Here is a 21,588-nt window from a genome sequence, read left to right as displayed (position 1 = left end):
TAGTTAGGTCAAATAGCTGTTAGCAAAAGTTAGCCAGCTGTTGTTCTAGCCACCATATGTATACGTACACTATATGGACAAAAATATTAGGACACCCATTGTAATTATAGAAGTCATTACACAGCTATACAGTTATACAGGTACTGTTAGCTGTTGAATAGCTGTTAGCAAAAGGTAGCATGCTGTTGTTCTAGTCACTATATTCATAGGTACACTATATGGACAAAAGTATTAAGTATTGGGACGCCCCTTCTAATTATTATAATCATCTAATTATTGTGTTTTAGCCTGACAATTGCTAACAGCTGTAATAAATCAATTATATATAAAAAAAATTACAGGCTTCCAACTTTGCAGCAACAGTTTAGGGAAGGTCCTTTCCAGTTCTAGCACAAAACAAGCACTATAAAGACACAAAGACAATCTTCCCTGACCTCAGCCTCACTGAATAGCTTTGGAATGAACTGGAACATCAACTGGTGTTTTTGGCCAGCCATATGAATGCTCTTGTGACTAAATGGGCACAAATTCCCACAGACATACTTCCAAATCTTGTGAAACACCTTCTCAGCAATTGGTTTTAAATTGGGACAATTGGAACAAGCTCATGGTCGGGTGTCCAAATACTTTAGGCCATATAAAGACTACATCTAACATGAATTAGACATTAACATAATTACGAATAGCAGGTGAATCTGAATCCTCATAAATAGTCATGAATCCTTATTAATTAAGATACGTATTTGAATACAGGGATGGGTAGAGCCATTTCCATGCCACTTTCAGTACCTACTTCCAAACACACTGACCGATCATTTCGGGCAGAGGCTGTACGGTCCCAAAGGCGGTGGGTAAAAGATGAACAAGATACATTTCATTTCATTCTGTGCCCACGAGGGCGAAAAAAACCATCTCATTCTATTTAGTTTTCAGCCCGGAGCGAGCGGGCAGCGTTTATCCAGCCGGCACACTCGACTGTTCATTACCGTGTCACCTGGAGCAAATGTTTACACAGAAATGAGACCTGAGCTTCCGTCTGAATATCAAACAGCTCCCACGCAACAATAAAAATATTCGGACACGCTTCCTAATTAATAGGTTTGGGTGTTTCAGGTGTTTCCAGACTCATTGCCAACAGGTGTCAAAAATATACACAAATATGCAAAATAATTACAGCATATGCTTTTAACTTTGTGGCAACAGTTTGCGGAAAGTCCTTCCACCTCCACAAAGGAGGAACTTCACTGACCTGGACTGACCTGAGCCCTGACCTCAACCCCCTTAAACACCTTTAGGATGCCATCAGTGCCCGAGCTTACAATTGTTCTTGTTACTAAGTAGGCGCAAATTCCTACAGACACACTTGGAAAGCCTTTACAGAAGAGTGGAGGCTGTTATGGCCTAAGTCGATTTGGAATAGGATGTCCAAGCAGAGCAAGAAGGTCCTCCCACAGTCCAAAAACATGCAGTCAGGTTAATTGGAGACACTGAATTGCCCTATAGGTGAATGGGTGTGTGTATATGTGTGTGTGTGTGTGTGTCTGCCCTGTGATGGACTGGCGCCCCGTCCAGGGTGTTACTGTGTGCCTTGCGCCCATTGAAAAGCTGGGATAGGCTCCAGAAAATCCCCCCCACGACCCTGATTAAATAAGCGGTTAAGAAAGTGAGTGAGTGAGTGAGTGAGTGAGTGTCCAAGCAGCTTAGGCTCAGGAGTTGGCACATTGGCACAGCTGGTAGTGTGGGTGCTGCACAGCAATGTGGGATTGCTTGCCTAAGGTCACTGTCTGAGTGAGCAAGTGCACGAGTAATGGTGCCCTGTCCAGTGTATTCCTGCCTTGAGTCCAATGTTTCAGAGTAAAACCAGACCCACCACGACCCTGACCAGGATAAAGCAGTTGATGGAAATTAAACACATTACACACATATTTTTAGAGTCGATATTGTATCAGACATGCAACCTAACCACAATTAAAAAATGGCATTGCTTCTAATTTGTTATGGAGCTACTGACCTTGTCACTGCACTGGGTCACACAGAGTCTTTGTCATGCCACAAAACCCTGCCAATAGTTTCTTAAAAGCAGCCAATAAACAAAGTCATTTGTTGCCACCAGGGCCAAATGACGTGCGGAAATCAGGACGAACAGATCGATGTTTTAAGAAATTAAGTGTTCACACAAAAACAGTATTGTAGGACAATGACGTCCCGTATTTATATATTAGTATAAAGTTATTTTTAGGGTAAATAAAAGACAAATATATAAATACACACCAGTGACTAATGTATGCATAATAAAGCATTGATAATAACATCTTAATAAAAAAACAGCTTCATGTTGGATCATACAGACGACATCAAGTGACCTTTGCAATGCAGAGACAAGGTCAGTAGCCCTTTTAAAAGTACTGAATCATGTATATGACCATTTAATTCAGTGTTTTGTGCTTTGACCCCATTATAAAGTCTGGTCAGGGTCACGGTCACGGAGGGTCTGGTTCTCTGGGTGGAAAATAGAAAACACCCCGGAGAGGTGAACACAGATTGCAAGCTTCAGGAAAGCCTTCACAAAAGAGTGGAGCCTGTTGTGGCTACAAAGAGAGGTTCATATAAACGCTTCATATATATAATATTAATGGTTTCGGAAATGAACGTCTCATGATAAGGTTTTAAGGTATTAAGGGTCACAGCGGGTCCGATTCACCAGGTTATAGTGTTACTACTATGCAGGTCACATTGGTACTGTACAGCTCCAGGATCCCAGGTTCAATCCATGTAGTTTGGCATGTTCTCTTCATGTCTGAAAGGGTTTCCTTTAGTGAATACCTCTAAATAGGTGAATTGGCCTATAGGAATTATCCAGTGTGTTCTCATGTCTCAAAGTTTCTGGGTAGGTTCTAGACCCACCATGTCCCTGGATTAAACAGTTATCAGGATTAGGATTAAGTGCAGAGGGCACACAGCATGACTTATTGTATGCGGGCGAATGGTAGGAAATACCCCGGACAGGTCGCCAGTCCATCACAAGGCAAACACACACACATTCACACTAGTAGCTCCAATCAGCCTGACATGTCTGTGCACCTGCAGGAAAGCCATATGGACATAAGGAGAACATGCAAACTTCACACTGAAAGGATTAAACCCAAGCCCTTCTTGCTGTGAGACTGTGAATTATTAGGCATTTGTGTACTTTTGTGCACATGGGTCACTATCTGAGAACACTGTCTCGTGTCAGCTTAGGTTTCCCCCAGGTACTCCATGGCTGCGTCGCTGGGGAATCGAACCCAGACCCTTCTTGCGGCGCCATGTGCCGCCCCCCATGTGACAGCAGGACAATGCATTATATCACAGGGACACGGATCAAGAGCTCGTTCTCAACCAAACTGGTTGCTTCAATCAGACATTCAGTTCAGCTTAATTCAGTTCAATTGATCTCCCAGGAAGCAGATCTGAATCCAACTGGTCACATTTGGCGTGAGGTAGATCAGAATATTAATTACACAGTGATAATGTAAATAATCCAGTAATCATAATATATATATATGGGGGGGCGTGTCCCTCACAATATCCAGATATGCTCTGATGTGTTCCATCAGTTGTTGATGGAAGGAATGTTTTAGCATGGTAGGAACCCTCCATTTTTGGTAGACTTTGGTCCCCCTCTATGGTCTAAGAAGTGAGGTCCTACCCAGTCCCTGTTATGCAGTTATGGTGTTCCTAATAAAGTGGCCATCTGTTTGTTTATTAACCCTTATAAATTATACATTTCCATTTATGGCAGGTTCCCCTATTTTCTATTTATACTGATCAACTTTTATTAAGTCTAAGTACAAACTACTGTATATGAACCTCCCAGTACAGAATAATGATGTTAAACTGGTACTCACATGTCCTTAATGGGCAGATTTTTTGCCTCCACCATCCGGATGAACAGGGTGCTCCGCTTTGCCATCTGGGCACGCTTCACTAGATCAACATGTGCCAGGATACTCTGAACGTGGCACACAGGTGTACCCCCTGATCCTGACCTGGTCAGTACTGGACAGTGAGACACACACAGAGAGTAAAGCCTGATTTAACCAGAGCGCTGCTTTCAATACGTGTGAGCCGCAAACGGACCGGGTTGCCAGATTGTGCCAGTGAGCGCACTAAGTGTAACAACGGAGGATCAGTTGTGTCAATAGAAAAGCACGCAGGAGAAAGGTAGTATGTTTGGCATGTTCTTCCTCGTGTAGATTCCTATAGGTATTTCAGTCACTTTACTTTAATTTGCCTTAAATTTGAGTCCGTGGATTTCTTGGCGCTTTATCCAGGGTGCATTCCATCACACATTTAAAATATACAGTATACATTCGCTTATGTACTTTGTTAGAAGGGAGGAAAATTAAGTACCAGGAGGACATCTGAGCTGACACAAGACAAATCTTTAATTGTGGTCAGGGTCGCTGTGAGGTCTGTTTTTGGGTTGTTTTCCTATGCGCACAAAAATACACAACTTGCATAATAAATCATGATCTGGCAACATTAATAGTGGGCGCGTCTGTCTTTACAGTGTTGAAATGTTATTGGTAAACCTGGATGATTGACCCCTCCCATTTTTTTTCAGGTTGCCGGGAAAACAACTCACACTCAAGCAGCCAATCCACATACTGGCATGTTTAGTGGAGGCAGGACGAAAACCATAGTATCTGAAGGAAGCAGCCTTGGAGTTGGAATGACCAGGGCGATGTGAATTCTCTATCTAACAGTGTTTATACTGTAGTAGTGATGCTGTGTAAGTGTCAGTGCCGCACAGCTTCAGGAACCCAGGTTCAATCCATGCCTCTGGTTAATGTATGGAACATGTTTTGCTCATGTCTGCATGGGTCTCCTATTGTCTTCACGTGGAGGCGAATTAGAGCAGCTAATCCACATTCTGGCATGTTTACCTGCAGGGAAACAAATACAGACACGTGGGTTCGTGCAGCACCCACACTATTACACACCTTGTTGCAACAATCCTGGTTAAATCATTTCTTTATACATCATAGTGTTGCTACTAGTTGAACATTGGTACTGTGTCAATCCATGCTTTTGGTTACTGTCTAGAGTTTGGCATGTTCTCTGCATGTCTGAATGGGCTTCCTTTAAGAAAAACTTGTAAACAGGTGAATTGGTTGATCTGAATTGTCCACTGTGTTCTCCTGTCTGGGTAGGTTCTAGACCCACCACACCCCTGGATTAAATAGGTATCAGAATTAAACCACCCATGGCACAATACATGACTAAAAGTATATGGACACCCCTTTTAATTACTGAGTTGCGTATTCAGCTAACAGCTGTATACAACAAATTATGCGCTTCCAACATTGGTGTGGCCTCCACAAAGCCCTGACTACAACTCTATAAAACAAAGCCTGTTGTGGCTACAAAGGAAGGTGACGTCTTTATATTAACCCTTTAATGGTCTGCTTAATCTACTTTCAGTCTAAATACTTCTTGGTTGACGTGCGTTAAACTCAAAAATATTGGTAGATGGTTTTAAGAAAACATCCTTTCTTTTTTATTATTTATTTAATTTTTTTAATGTATTTTCTCCCGATTTTAGTGCGTCCAATTTTTACCCAATTGCGTTATGCTTCCTTTCTACTGGTGCTGACCCCCGCCCCAATTGAGGAGAGCGAGACTGACACACGCCCCCTCCGACCCGACTGCATCTTTTCACCTGCACGAGGCGGGTTCATATGCAGATCAGCTTTGTGCACGGAGAGACACACCCTGATCAACGCATTGTTCCTCTACTCTGTGCAGACGCCATCAATCAGCCAACAGAGGTCGTAATGGCATCAGTTATGAGGGGTCCCTATCCGGCTCCGTCCCAGGATGAACAACAGCCAAGCGTTCATATAGCCGCCCAGTCCAGCCGGATGGCAGAGCTGAGATTCGATACGATGTGTTAGAAATCCCAGCTCTGGTGTGATAGCGTATTTTACCGCTGCACCTCCTGAGTGGCATAGAAAACAGCCTTTCTAACCTATATGTCAACTTGAAGCTAGCAGCTGAAAAACCATCATCTAAACTGTTTTTAGAGGCTCATTACATAATTGTTTGTTGCTGGTATAGTCCCAAGAAATGCAAATAAATAATTTTTTAAACATTATTTTCTTGGTGAGACACCAACTGTTTTTGAAATTGGACGTCTCATGATGAGCTCATTTTTATTATAATTCTTTCCTTCTGTATATGATGAGATTGAGGTTGGTAATATTGCCAGGACCAGTGCTTGCAGAAGGAAGTGAAATATTTCTAGCTCAAACAAAAGCTCACTTTGATTCACAAGCCTTATCAGTATTACCATATGGCAAAAGAAAGATAAAGCAGGAGGCTTTCCAGGGGGGGGAATCTAAAGGACGAATGTCATGTTTACTTTCTGATATATATATATTAGGGCTGTCGAAGTTAACGCGATAATAACGCATTAACGCCATCTCAATTTCACGCGATTTAAAAAAATAGTGCCGTTAACGCAAATTGTATTTGGCTCTGCGAGTCATCCGCAGTTCATGTTGAGACTTGACCGTGCACGACATCTCTCATTAAGACAGCGTTTCTCAAATGTAACTGAGCGTCGTAGCGTCGTAGCACTTGCTTAATAAAGAAATAAATACACGGTATATTCACAAGTTGTCGGGAGCAGAACACTTATTACTTTTTCTGTTACGGTACCGAATAGCAGACAGCTAGAGTCGTTAGCCAAGCATGCTATTCCATGAACTTTGGAAGCCCCAAAGGGTCAAAACACACTCACTTCGTGTAGAAACGTCCATCAAACCATTGTCACGATACAACCACAGAAAAGTCTGTTACAATAACTACGCCTTATCCCACCTAATGCACCGCTGATCTACTGTACAATGTTTGCTGATGGAGAAATTTTAACCTACAATCTGACAAATATACGAAGTCAGGGGTCTCTGCTGGATAGTATTACTGCCTAGTATGTTAGTGAATAAAACTCCCTTACAGTTTTCTCTTGTCCCAGCAGTTTTTAACATAAGTACATTTAGCATAAAATGTGTTCATTATTTTAATTGTAACATTTCACTTAAAAATCCTTGTTTTCTATAACATTTATACAAATGTTTTTTAATGCGATTAATCGCGATTAACTATACGAAATTCTGAGATTAATCGCGATTAAAAATTTTAATCGTTTGACAGCCCTAATATATATATATATATATATATATAAATAAATAAAGAAAAATAATTGCTGCACTCCCACGAGCCGAGGAAAATTGCACTTCCGTCGAAATGCGAATGCTCTCCGTCAATAATCACATCATAATTTCACAGAGGTTTCTTGAGAAATATCAAGAGTGACTCACACTGTAGCTTCAGAGAGGTTTCCAGACATCAGAGGCATCCAAATCTTCCCAGGATCCCTGGGGGCGTCTGAAACGTCCAGACCCCGGCGACAGTGACACGGTTGGAAGAGCAGTATATTATTTCATTAATATTTATATTTATATTTTCCAGATCTGTAAGGCTCAGGTGTTTTTGTGGACTGTGAGTAATGCATAAGGAGGAGGATGCTGTGTCTGCGTGTGTTAGTGCGTGGGTTTGGGTGACTCACTGGGTCATGAGTTTGTCCTTTACTTATACCTATAGAACGGTCACCAGAAGTGGCATTGTCGTCCTCTGTAGGGTTTTCTGTGACTCACTGGTCTGTTAGATGAGGTCAGCGTTGGGAAAAATGGCCCTCGAGTTGGCGTGATGAGCGTGCGTGTAATGAAAGAGCCCAGCCAATCTGGTGTGAGTGTAACAGGTGCAGCAGTGTTGTTGGGAGTTTCATACACCGACTCATTTTCTCATTTTCTTAGCAGGCTGTTCCAAAAGTAACAATTACCCCTCATTACACTAAACAATTACCCCTCATTACACTAAAACCAAGTATTTATGGAACGCCTGTGTAGGAATGATGAAACACAGACTATTTAGAGTAAGGATGGGCAAGTGGTTTCTTGTTCTGTAACCAATTGCTCATAAACCTTCAATCCCTTTAGGAAATGTTTGGCAGGAAAAAAGACCCCAGAAGAATCTAATCAGCTAAAACATGTTTTGCACTGTAGCTAGCTAGAACTCTAACCAACTCTGAAACCTTTTTAGTTCTACATACCCAGATTTGAAAATAGATGCCCCGACCTATAATACAGCTGGGACTGTCTGTATTAAAATTTTTTAGTGAAGATCAACATATATTCTAGCTTAATATATTATAGCACATACAGGGGTTGGACAAAATAACTGAAACACCTGGTTTTAGACCACAATAATTTATTAGTATGGTGTAGGGCCTCCTTTTGCGGCCAATACAGCGTCAATTCGTCTTGGAAATGACATATACAAGTCCTGCACAGTGGCCAGAGGGATTTTAAGCCATTCTTCTTGCAGGATAGTGGCCAGGTCACTACGTGATGCTGGTGGAGGAAAACGTTTCCTGACTCGCTTCTCCAAAACACCCCAAAGTGGCTCAATAATATTTAGATCTGGTGACTGTGCAGGCCATGGGAGATGTTCAACTTCACTTTCATGTTCATCAAACCAATCTTTCACCAGTCTTGCTGTGTGTATTGGTGCATTGTCATCCTGATACACGGCACCGCCATTGGATGCACATGGTCCTCCAGAATGGTTCGGTAGTCCTTGGCAGTGACGCGCCCATCTAGCACAAGTATTGGGCCAAGGGAATGCCATGATATGGCAGCCCAAACCATCACTGATCCACCCCCATGCTTCACTCTGGGCATGCAACAGTCTGGGTGGTACGCTTCTTTGGGGCTTCTCCACACCGTAACTCTCCCGGATGTGGGGAAAACAGTAAAGGTGGACTCATCAGAGAACAATACATGTTTCACATTGTCCACAGCCCAAGATTTGCGCTCCTTGCACCATTGAAACCGACGTTTGGCATTGGCACGAGTGACCAAAGGTTTGGCTATAGCAGCCCGGCCGTGTATATTGACCCTGTGGAGCTCCCGGCGGACAGTTCTGGTGGAAACAGGAGAGTTGAGGTGCACATTTAATTCTGCCGTGATTTGGGCAGCCGTGGTTTTATGTTTTTTGGATACAATCCGGGTTAGCACCCGAACATCCCTTTCAGACAGTTTCCTCTTGCGTCCACAGTTAATCCTGTTGGATGTGGTTTGTCCTTCTTGGTGGTATGCTGACATTACCCTGGATACCGTGGCTCTTGATACATCACAAAGACTTGCTGTCTTGGTCACAGATGCGCCAGCAAGACGTGCACCAACAATTTGTCCTCTTTTGAACTCTGGTATGTCACCCATAATGTTGTGTGCATTGCAATATTTTGAGCAAAACTGTGCTCTTACCCTGCTAATTGAACCTTCACACTCTGCTCTTACTGGTGCAATGTGCAATTAATGAAGATTGGCCACCAGACTGGTCCAATTTAGCCATGAAACCTCCCACACTAAAATGACAGGTGTTTCAGTTATTTTGTCCAACCCCTTTATATCGAATATTGAAAGGATTTAATTGACCATACGCAGTACGGTTCTCTGTGAGACTCCACCACTGGTAGGGGAAAACATGTGGTTGGTCACTAAGCATGTGGCAGAAAGCATGGGGGTGTAAGTAGCACAAAACCTGGACCCCTGAGTAATCAACTTATTGGAACACACTACTATAGTTTGTCTCGGTGACACTGCACCACTGGTAGGTGAGAACATATGGGGGAGGGGGTTGTTGCAAGAATTGGGTTGCCAGTTTTTTCCCCAATTCATTCTTATTGCATTTTCTCCAACTTTCCAATTTTTCACTACAACTCATTTGAACCACCATCTAAAGACCGCCATGAGATACGTTTATTCGATTTTCTTCATGAGTGTGTTAACCTGTAGCTCAAAGCAACCACCAGATACCAAACATCTCTTGGCAGTTTCAATGAAGGTGTAAAAATTGTACATTTTATTTAGTCTCATAAGGTGAATTATAACAGATCTGTTCCTTAGACCTGATCTATCCTGTCCTGTTATTTTAACACAACTTATCTTTGCTGAATGATCCCTGTTGTCATCAAGTAGAATAATTAAACGTGTGATTAAGTTTTATAGCAAACAGCGCCACCTGGTGAACATCACAATTCATTAAGCAGCGATTACACTGAAACAGACCTCTGGGGTTTTTGTAAACAGTTCACTTTATTTATTTATTCATTAACTAAAAGTGCAGGGTTCATTTTACATTTATTCCACTTTTGAAATATACAGCAAACACTGAAATGTAGGTACATTGTAAGTACAGGTGGACAAAATAATGGAAATGCACTTTAAGTGTTGAGCTTGAGTGTTAAGGGATTAAATGACACAGTTTCATACACAGCTGGACATTTAAATTCTATTCTATAAATTATATTGATTAGAAACTATATATAAGATTTCAAACAATAGGAGGCAACTAACAGCTTCCCAAAATTGTCGAAGCCAAAACTTAAAGTGTGGTCTCAAAAATGTAAAAATGAAATATTTAATGTTTTAAAATAATATGCTGGTTTTTAACTACAGTCCTGGAAGCCCAGTGACTTGTAGAGGCACATTTTGCTTATGTTTAAACCCGGACAAGAACAAATCCTAGTGTATATAAAGTGTGGATATAAATAACATCAGCAAAGTGGAACAGTGGTCGCAAGTGGAAGCCTAAGACAACTGACAGGTTGTATTTTCTTCTAAATATTGTTCTAAGCTTCACAAACACATACAAAGCTGCATGGACTGACATTCGAAAAGCTTTTGTTTCAGGTCAGTGGACAAAGATGTGTAACCTGGTGTAAATAGCACAAAACCTGGACCCCCAAGTAGTAAAAAATAAATGTTTAATTATAAGGTCAAGTAAAGGCTTGATAAGGTTGTTCAAGACAAGGCTGACAAACACTTAAAATCAATATATTGGGACACATTTCCTGCAGTTTGTCCACCTCTGTGTACCCACATACATAAATATAAGAACAAGCTGTTACATTTAGAGTAATAAATCATATTTATGTCTATTTTACATGAAATTAAGCAGAGAAAAGAAAAACAAAACATAGTTTGATTATTATTTTATACATAGATCATACTATACCTTACTCATTTACGTTTTATTAAAGGTCACAATGCAGAAAACAGAGAGAAAGCAAAATAATCAGTAGTTTAGCTCAAATGCTATTGTGGCTATGAACTATTTAAATGTATAAAACAGGTCCTATTTCTGGCAGACATGGCTAACCCATGTTAGATTGCATACACTTTTACATTTATTTATAATGTACGTTTTGCACGTTTTAGGAGCTAACTAGCCAGGTAGCTCACAGCAGTATTCTGATTCTGATCAGAACACACTGACTGATGTGTGTGAATACAGTATATTCTAATATAGTTAATAATGTATAATAATGTAAATCTTATTTGCGACTCCTCTTTCTCTTCATGCCTCCGTCACCAACCGCTTCTTTTTACCAGGCAGCTTAGCATTTTTTAAGTTGCTTTTTTGCTTTCTCATACTGCTAATGTAGCCTTTTTCCTAAACCTTGTGTTTCCATAAACTAATCACTTTAACTCATTAAAATAATCAATGTAGAATAAATAATAATGAACTGTAACTTGAAAACATCATAAAAACGTATGAATATATAATGAGCTGATTTCTGAATCTGAATCTCACTGCATTGTTATCGTCTTAGTAATGTTTAATGACCTTTTTATTAATCTTATGTACATACTTTTACATTTATTGCATTTAGACTCTCATTTTATCAGTAAAATCTATCACAACATCCACCATTTAACTGCATCCATAAGCGCACACTACTGTTTCATTAGTAGAGCATAAATATCCTTATTAATATCTGTTATTTTTATTGACTAGACTTAATTGTTCATTATTTACAGCTAGTGTAAATTAAAGCAGTCAATCCATGTTTTGCATGTTTTAGGAGCTAATTAGCCAGGTAGCTCACAGCAGCATTCTGATTCTATTTAGATCACACTGACTGGTGTGTGTTAGTACAGTAAATTCTAATAAACCTTATAATGTATAATGTATTTAATAATAACCGAACGTGTCTAATATAGTGTAATAATTTAAAGCTAGCGTATAGCTAACTAACTAACTAACAAGCTGGCTAGCTAGTTGCGAATATGCTAGCTAGCTAACAGTCGTCACAAGTGGGATTTCAGTAGCACGGTCTTAATTTGTACTTTATATCCCCAAAGGTTTCTGTAACTAATTAAATAATAATAATAATAAAACACAATTATGTTTATCACAAATATTAGCTATAGCTTAGTTAGCTATCTCAGCTTAACAGGTTTTATTACTATTTTATTATTAAAGTGGATTAAAAGTTTAAATTAGACATCCAAAATGATTAACACATTAAAGAAAACCTGGTTTTGAGTTAAAGGGACCTTAAGATTTGTATATCTTATAGAAAATGTAATTTATATGACAAGTTTACGTCCTGCTAGGCTTCCATACACTCTTAGCCACATTAGCATACCTGACCAAACTACTCATTTATAAACATGATGTACGGTATAGTCATCCGTTTGGAAGGTCATATCTCCCAGGTTTTGCAGTCTGATGTTTTCTGGGGAACTGGGTTGGATTATGGTGGACTGGACTGTGTTTGGTTGGAATATGGTGGACTGGTTTGCGCTTGGGAGCATTATGGTGGACTGGTTTGCTCTTGGGAGCATTATGGTGGACTGGTTTGCTCTTGGGAGCATTATGGTGGACTGGTTTGTGTTTGGAAGGACTGAGGTGGAGTAGTTTGTGCCTGGGAGGGTTATGGTGGACTGGTTTGTGTTTGGAAGGACTGAGGTGGAGTAGTTTGTGCCTGGGAGGGTTATGGTGGACTGGTTTGTGTTTGGAAGGACTGAGGTGGAGTAGTTTGTGCCTGGGAGGGTTATGGTGGACTGGTTTGTGTTTGGGAGGACTGTGGTGGAGTAGTTTGTGTTCGGGAGGGTTATGGTGGACTTGGTGGGTGAGTTGATTGTGGTGGAGTAGTTTGTGCCTGGGAGGGTTATGGTGGACTGGTTTGGGTTCGGGAGGACCGTGGTGGAGTAGTTTGTGTTCGGGAGGTTTATGGTGGACTTGTTGGTGGGCGAGTTGATTGTGGTGGAGTAGTTCATGTTTGGGTGGATTGCGCTGGAGTGGACTGTGGTCGGGTGGGTCGTGATCATTGCTTTGGGCAAGTTGGTGGCTGCTCCCTTGGGCAGAGTGGTTGATGTGGTGTACCTCTTGGTGTCTCGCTCGTAGGCTGGGTTGTCATATGGAGATGGGTTTTTCAGGTGGTGTACGTCGTAGGTGGGGATGCGCAGGGATCCTATGAGTGAAGGTTGACGTTTTGTAGGTTTGGTAGTTCTGGTAGTGTAGTTCTGTGCTTTGCCACCGCGGCAGCAGCTGGAAGAGAAACATTTGTGACATTAATGACACTAAATAGCAAAACTTTTACATTTTATCCTCAGAAATGGTCAGTATTTATTAATTAAGGTTCTGGCAACCTGTTCTACCTGCCAGCTAGCCAAAGTTGATGATTCCTCTTAAGGACGTCATACTACTGAAAATACTCTAGGTCAAAATTTATGGATATCTGAATCCCCCTGCGCTCTGGCACCCCCTGCCACTTGCATTACTTCTTTTACCCTGGCAAGCAGTGGATTCCTAAAGAGAGCCCTAACACGTACTGAGGAACACGCTATGCCCTTTTTATTTCTCCGTCCCTCACACCAGAACCTCAGCAGCAAGAGTTGCATTTGACCTTCGCTTCCTCAGATAGACGTGTCTTTTTATTACCCATCAGGCCGGGTCTTGGTGGCAGCAGACTAGCAAATTGGCCTGATGTGCTATTTAAGCATCTGAGCTCAGTCTATGTTAAGTGGTCCTCACAGCTATAGGACTAGCCAGACTGGCAGAACATAGTATTGGTATTTATTTATCTGAAAGTTTGAAGTCATTGACCTACCATGTATAAATCAGTGCCCCGAGCAGACCCACCAAAAGCAGACCTGCAACCGCACTGAGGATGGACGTGATGACTACCATGGCAGCAGATCGTCCTGCATACCCGCTGCCAATAGTGCTAGGATCTTTCACTAATGGGAACAACAAATGGCAGAGATTATAACCCAGAGTTTTGAGAAGCATTATGGATGAAAATCCTTCATAGACTGATGATTCCTTACCGGTTTTGAGAAGAGTGCTGGAAGACCAGGCCGTCTCTGCAACAGGCTTTTTGGATACTGGATCAACAAGAAGGTACTTGTATCTGTAAAAACAACAAGAGATCAGTCGTAAATACGACAAACAACAGTGGATGTATGACATTTTTACACAGACCTGATTCTAAACGGGATTCAAAATCATTGAGATGGATGGATGGATGGATGGACAGATACATGAATGGATAGATGGATAGATTGATGGATGGATGGATGGATGCATAGACAGATAGATGAATGGATGTAAAGACATATAGACGACGGATGGATTACCTGGTCAATGCGCCTTCAGGTAACACCCCGGTGCAGGTCGAGGAAGGACAAACACTTTCTCCTCCAACCTTGAAGATGTTTGGATTTTTGGAATCGCAGGGGAAGTCCTTGTAAGCACCAGCTTTAATCAGAAAGTAGTTCTTCGAGGTGTTGTCGAAACCGGGTGAACATGGACACACCTCGTAGTTGTTGGTGTTGTTCTTATCAGCATCAAAAGTGTTGGTAGCTGTTGGTTACACAATACTTGATAATTTAATAATAATAATAATAATAATAATACATTTAAGAATAATTATTATGTAATAATAATTTATTTAAGTTTATTTAGGGACAGTAGAAGGGCAAATGTTTTCATGTACTATAATACTCTAAATTCTTGGCCCATATTATTCATTAATAAAGGTTCCCCTTTTTTTTACAGCTTTAACAGCCTCCACTCTTTTGGAAAGGCTTTCCATAAGATTCAGTCAATAGAGCATTTGTGCACTTGGGTGGCACAGCAATTTTTTACGATAGCCCGCCACCCATCACCAACCTGGTCATGCACTCAACACACTCTTAGATGCATTATAAATTGCAATATAGAAGTGGAGACCCCATACAGTTGAACAGCTAGTGTTATGTCAAGCAAGAAAGGAAAAAAATCACTTTCACAACCACTACAGTTGTCGTCCTCATTTCCCAAAGCATTTGCACAATGTTGCTTAAAGGAAAGTGAAGTAATACAGTATCTCCTTTCCCACCATTTGAACGAATTACAGCCTATAATCATACTGGGCTTGTATATATTCCATAAACACTGTATATTTTTACTAAAATAATCTTTGCTTTGACTGTAATTTTTATTTAATTTCACATATTCATTGTACCTGAGTCCAGTGCAGATGCCAGCCATATATCACATGCGCTATTAGAACAGAGATTAGTTACACTGTCGAAGCAACATTTGGGCTGTGTGAGGAACACCGAGTTGGTGGTGACTGGTACCGACACGTCCGGTGAAAGATTTGGCTTGCAGTCAACATTAACTGTTAAAGACAAAGAAACATGGTTAATCACCTGAGTTATGGGAACTACAATTAAAAAAGACAGTTTTGCATTGGTATTATTGTATTCTTTAGATCTTCAGACATGTGAAGTAAGGAGCCCGGCCCAAACTATTGCCTTCAGAGTCCAGTGTAGGTGTACTTTGCACCACTGTACATTCTTAGCATTGCACATGATGTGTGTGTATGTGGCTGCTTACTTAGACATGTAAAACCATTCCATAAAGCTCCCAACAAACAGTACTTTTAAAAGCAGTTTGTAATCCGGTAATAAGTGCTGCTTATGTGGCCCTTTGATTGTTTGATCTGATTGTTTCCACTTTATAATAACAGCACTTTCATTTGACTTTCATTGAGAAAGTTCCAGAAGTAGTATGGTTGTATGGTTGTAGTATCCAATAATAAATAAAACCCAGATGTGTGTCTATATTTGGTGGCTGCCCACTTGAACACATCTGTAGCAGTTTTCTTTGGACCTGTTAACATACACGTTCATATATCGTCTTGTTTCTGACAGTCGTAACAGCAGAGCACTTCCCTAACTTCTTCACCAGCTTTTAAACTCTTCCAGCCAATGGCATACCTGCTCCGGAGTCCAGGTGTTGTGCTCTTTAGATCAGACCATGTATATTTGCAAATTGACCTAATAGAAAAGGTTTCTAATCCGCAGTCCTGACATGAATTCCAGCTTTGTGAAATGAGCTTAATGTGATTATTTTGTCGTATATCCCTGTCAGTGAGCTTTGTTTTGCGTTTCACTGTTCCATGATTTCCAGGTATCTCCATGAATTTTGTTTTATTGTAAACAAAATCATTATTCAGTTTATGTGCCTGATGTTGGGCACCTAATATTTTGGCCTTATTAAAACTGTTATTAATATCTGACATGTGATTATAAGTATCAATCCATGTAAGAGAACTCATCTGTGTGGCTGTGCTTGCAATTACAAATTAGTTACCTAAAATTAAGCTACTTTTTATGTGGTGTTTCCATTATTTTGTCCAATACCACCAGGTATTTTTGTTCATTCTTATGACTTCATTTGATACCAAGACGTAAACTGATATGACTCATGATCCACCACCCAAACCAGTATACATATGCAACTACATATCTTCATTCCCAGTCAGAAATGTGTAGCCTCCACTCTCAGCTCACTCCCACTGACTTCATGAACATGACTGATACGGGTGTCATTGGATGTTAGGACAATTAAGAACATATGTGAAATATGTACCTCAACATAGGGTGCGGTAGCTTCTATTTTCAGAATTTGGAAGGGAGTGTGCTGCCAAGGATGTGGCCAAAATGACTACACAAAATACGTCTTGTAATTCAAACAGGATGAACCAGAATGGGTTAAACTTACATGGTACAGTCATGACACTGAACACCAAAACTGGTTCATTGTCATGTTCAGCACAAGGTCTGAATATATTAGTCATTAACACAAATTAAAATGGCAAAATGGGGAAAAGGCTATATGGTTCCATTTTGAGGTCACCAAGTTCCTAACTTTTAGAAGTTGTCACCACAATCATGCCCAAAAAACAATCATAAATAAGTGCTCAGTGTTTACTAGACTAATAGATCTTTGGACCAGGTTTTATGGTGAGATTAAATCATTGTGGCAAGAATTTGTGTTTAGTGCCACAAGAGAAATGGTCAAACAGAAAATAACGTAAACCCTACTGTTACCTGAGTAGATGATCTATGATGTTTTGGGGCTGATTTGTTCAGTACTTTGTTTCCTCTAAAGGACCTGCAAACCTTGTGAAATCCATGGATTATAAACATCAAAAAGCACCTCCGGTCACGGTTGGATAATTTAGCAATACAGTGGGCCAAAGCATACATCCAATCCACATATAAAGGGTTCAATGGATACAAATGAGTCATTGTTTTGACATGTTGACCAGAACTAATCCTCGCTGGAAAGTTGTGGAAGAGATGAAGAGAAAAGTGCACAAAAGAGGAGCTAGAATTCTTTCTCAGTATGTGAATATTAATATACAAAATGTAACTACTGATGTATCTACTTCCGTCCTACATATTTTTAAATTGTTTTTACTGTTTTATATTAATCTTTTTTAAATTTGCAGTGTTTTTAGGACCCAATGCACGTAATAGTGCGTATAGTGGAATGACAATAGTCATAAATCATGAATGAGGTCTTGAATCTTGAAATTGTAGAGTAGCAGGCGCTTTTAGAATCCTGACTTTGGTTAGTGGAATCATTGTTGTGTTTTACAAGGGAGGTTACATAAAACATGAAACCAAGGAGTGTCTGTTACTGTGACACCTGATTTTGTTTTTGTAGAGGACTTTTTTTTGTCTTTTATTAAAAGCTTGATTGATTTCAGTGTATGATTGAGCAATTTATCTGCATCAATCTTTTTCTTTTCCAGAGGATTTGTTAATAATAATAACAGCTGTACAAAAAGGCTGTGTTTTAAAGATGGATCCACACAAGTTGATTCAGAATGTATTGGTTAGTAAACAAGAACCAGGAAAGTAGTTTTATATACTGAACATAGAACATCTGAATGAGATTCAATCACAGGTTGCGTGATAATATATTATTATTAATATTATTATTATTATTTCTTCTCTACTGTGATACAGGTTACACTGCTTTGTTTTGGACTATTCAAACCATGTGTATATATTCATATCACCATGCAAGTACTCTATATTTTATATAATTTAAGCTTATTTTGTGTTATATATTCAATCGTATTTTTATTTTATTATGGCTGCTGGTCTTAATGAGACCAACCAAACAAAGTTTTGTTAACTACAATAACTACAATGACAATAAAGTCTTATCTTATCTGAGTGATAAATCTTTTAAAAGTTTTTTAGGACGCAGCATTGTATAATATAAGTGATTATATTATAATTATTACATTATAATTATAATTATAAGTTTATGAGTTCAAAATGATTCACTCTGTCAAGCTGCCACTGTTTGGACCCTTGAGCAAAGCCATTTATTCTTCTGTCTGTCTACTATATAGCATCAAAACAGTGTATTTTTACATATACTATATAACCAAACATATGTGGGCAGCCGTCCTAATCATTAAATTCAGGTGTTTCAGCAAACCCATTGCTACACAGATGTATTAACTCAAGTTAACAGTCTGAAGAAGGTAGGTTTCTAACAAGCTTAGGTCCATAAAGATCTGGTGTGATGAGTTTGGTGTGAACAAACCATCTTTAACACCTTTAGGATGGATTGGTTGTCAATTTTGAGCCAGGCCTTTTTGTCCAATATGTGCCTGACCTCATGAATGCTCTTTGCCCCTTTATGAAACATTGAGAGGGGAACTACTACATATAAACGGTTGTGGTTTTGGAATGGTATGTCCAAAAAGCTCTTGGTTGTGTGTCCACGCTTATATACTTTTGGTCATACGATGTGCTGCCTAGTAGTGTAATCAATACAAAATCCATCTATATATAGGTGAGTTATATATGCGTAAAGCCACCAATTCCTAAGTGCTAAATTATAATAAGCAACTAAATCATGGAACTGTTTAAGTGTTTTGGTTTTGTGGGAAAGGTGGGTGGAAAGAAAGGGGGTTGGAAGGAGAAGCTCAAACCAGTTTCAGGAGCCGTTATATTTGGGAACGCTGTCAAAAAACTTGCCAACAAGATTAAACTTGTAGGTCAGGACTGATGCAATAGCAATAATTAACCTCAACAGGTGCATATGTGTTTAAAGTGATCAGTCTATCTATTGCCAATGTGGGCAACTGCATGGACATAATTGATAACCGCTGAGGGATGACCAAAACAGCCTAGCTATTGGGAGGTGAACTTGTCAGTGCACTCTCAATAGCAGTCCCAAGCCCAGATAGAAATAGAAGGGTGTGTCAGAGTCTGGTGCCAAGTCTGGTATTCACTGTGGCGACCCGTAAATAAGGAAATAGGTAAAAGGTCTGGGTCACCGTGGTTTTGGTGTCACTCTGGACCAAACCTCAGTCTGTTGTAGGGCAACACGTACATAAGAGCATACACAATGACTTACTAAATTAGGTGGGTTTTAAAAAGTCCAATACCCAATACCTGAGGTGGGAGGAACCCAGAGTACCCAAAGGAAACCAGCACAGACCTAAAAAGTGACCAGAATTTCTTAAAAAGTGACCAAAACCTCCTAAAAAGGTTTCCCTCAATACTGGGCACCAATACCTGATTGTTACTCACTCAGAAGGCTTTTATATCATCAAGAGGTGGTTTTTGGGTGACATCTGACTCTCCGGACTACTCTTCTTTCAGTATTAAGGGACAATTTGGGATTTCTTTTTGACTTTGGCTTTGGCAAGAGGCTACTGTTGTTTATACTCTTTAATAGGTGGGGCCAGACTAGCCCTATTTATATGGTCTCAGAGGAATCACCAAACCACAAAGGTATAACATTATGGAATTTTAATTATCAGATTAATAAACTAGGTACACTGGTGTATGTTTTTGTCCCAGCAGATTTTTAGAAAAGCCACAAACCTAAAACCCCAAAACAGGCATGAAACACTGTACATGTTCTTCACAATGTATGTTAACTTTTGACCCTAATTGTACCAGTGAACAAAATATATAATCCCAAAAATCTGGGTTTAGAAAAGTATTAAGCATTAAGGCATAAATCAGCCCCATTTTTAGGTCTGCATTAGGTAGAACTCAAACATGAACATAAAAAAATAATAAATAAGAAATCACAATATTATTACAATATTTTTATATTACTTACCTTGTGCAAGGATCCCAAGGGGCATTATACACCCCAACCAAACCAATAATAGGTACGCTTTCATTTCGAAGCCGAGCAGCGTGGACACTCTGTGTTCTCCCAGAATAAAAACGCTGTATGCATCAAACCTGGCAGGTTTTACCACTTAAAAGACTTTCCACCCGATTTCAGCCCTCCTCCTATTCAGAGAGGAGGGTACCCGGGTGGAAGGGAGTGGAGCATGTGCGTTTTTGTACATTTCTACTGAGAACTGGGAGGTGCTGTCAACAAATGACAATGTCCTGACAGACCAAGGGTTGGTTCGAATGCTATTGTAAGAGATTGACTTTGTATCACGTGATGCCTGCAGTACAGCCAGATTCGAACCTTTTTATTCTGAAGAATCACTTCATACATCACTCTAAACACAAGCGGTGAACTTGATTCAGTGATACTTGACATTAGGGTGGAAAAAGCACGGCCAAGACGGTTTGTAAATATATAAACAGAGGTTCTTTATCTCTGGCTCAGAGCTGCACCATGTACTAGTCAGTTCATGTGGATCCAGCCCAATGCCCAATGCACCACAGCGGCATTAAACAACCTCATCCCAGAATTCAATTTTCTTTACCCAGTACATTTTCTTTAACCAATAAGATATTCATCAAACGACAAAATGGATCAATTTAAATGACGCTGTCTAGGTTCAAGTACACAGGATAGGTGAAACCAGCCTACCCAGGACCTGCATAGACACGAAGTCGTGTTTATGATGACTCAGACTCCCAGAAAAAAAAAAAAAAACACCCAGCTAAGCTGAAATCAGAGTCACAGTGGTGGAACCGGTTGAAGAAACTTGTACTGGGATGGTCAGCTGGAAACGTCAAAGTGGAAGCTGTGCGTAAAAGTGGGATCAGCAAGTTCTGATATAAAGAAATTGTCCAAAACTCTGTCTTACCTCGATTAGTGTCGGACAACTTGATGACCGGTTATTCTGCACACCCTGTGCTAATAATGAATTGTCTCACTGAACTGCCTCAGCCTTTTTTTTTACACCTTATGGTTTCATGCAAAGACAAAGACATTCCGAGTTAACACAAGTCTTATTGTTTAAAGAAGAAGACTTCTCCTATAATGCTCAAGGAGGAGCAAGTAACCTCTAGATCCTCCAGGCTCCTGGGTCATCTCTTCTAAACACTTCACATCGGCTCAACCTCAGCTTTCAAATGAGTTGTAGGTCAGGGAACGTTCACGATGACCACAAACACT

General features: G+C 40.1%; 2 protein-coding genes across 2 annotated transcripts in view; both read right to left on the bottom strand.

Moving 5' to 3' along the window:
* Positions 1-3,952, bottom strand: part of rasa4 (RAS p21 protein activator 4) — a 29,649-nt gene extending 25,697 nt beyond the window's left edge. Inside the window, exon 1 of the mRNA XM_062988744.1 lies at positions 3,888-3,952. Within this exon, the coding sequence (XP_062844814.1) occupies positions 3,888-3,952 (65 nt within the window). The remainder of the gene's footprint in view (positions 1-3,887) is intronic.
* Positions 3,953-12,540: 8,588 nt separating this feature from the next.
* Positions 12,541-20,404, bottom strand: upk3b (uroplakin 3b). The gene is made up of 7 exons (XM_062989175.1): positions 20,341-20,404; positions 15,410-15,568; positions 14,552-14,766; positions 14,232-14,391; positions 14,012-14,141; positions 13,247-13,449; positions 12,541-12,661 (listed from the first exon to the last, which is right to left on the bottom strand). The coding sequence occupies exons 1-7, from the start codon at positions 20,402-20,404 to the stop codon at positions 12,558-12,560; spliced, it is 1,035 nt and encodes a 344-aa protein (XP_062845245.1). The 3' UTR covers positions 12,541-12,557.
* Between the last annotated feature and the right edge of the window lie 1,184 nt (positions 20,405-21,588).

The sequence above is a fragment of the Trichomycterus rosablanca genome, chromosome 26 (genome assembly GCF_030014385.1).
Source record: "Trichomycterus rosablanca isolate fTriRos1 chromosome 26, fTriRos1.hap1, whole genome shotgun sequence".
Taxonomy (NCBI): Eukaryota; Metazoa; Chordata; class Actinopteri; order Siluriformes; family Trichomycteridae; genus Trichomycterus; species Trichomycterus rosablanca.
The sequence above is the reverse complement of the archived record's forward strand: the minus strand, read 5'-3'. Positions and strand labels throughout refer to the sequence as shown.

Excerpts from the sequence above, each read along its gene's own strand:
- upk3b (XM_062989175.1), bottom strand. The coding sequence starts at position 20,404 with ATGAAAGCGTACCTATTATTGGTTTGGTTGGGGTGTATAATGCCCCTT. Across the intron at positions 15,569-20,340 it reads CCTTGGGATCCTTGCACAAG|TTAATGTTGACTGCAAGCCA; the intron begins GTAAGTAATATA and ends TGTCTTTAACAG. Across the intron at positions 14,392-14,551 it reads CCGGGGTGTTACCTGAAGGC|AATCAGGTCTGTGTAAAAAT; the intron begins GCATTGACCAGG and ends AATCCCGTTTAG.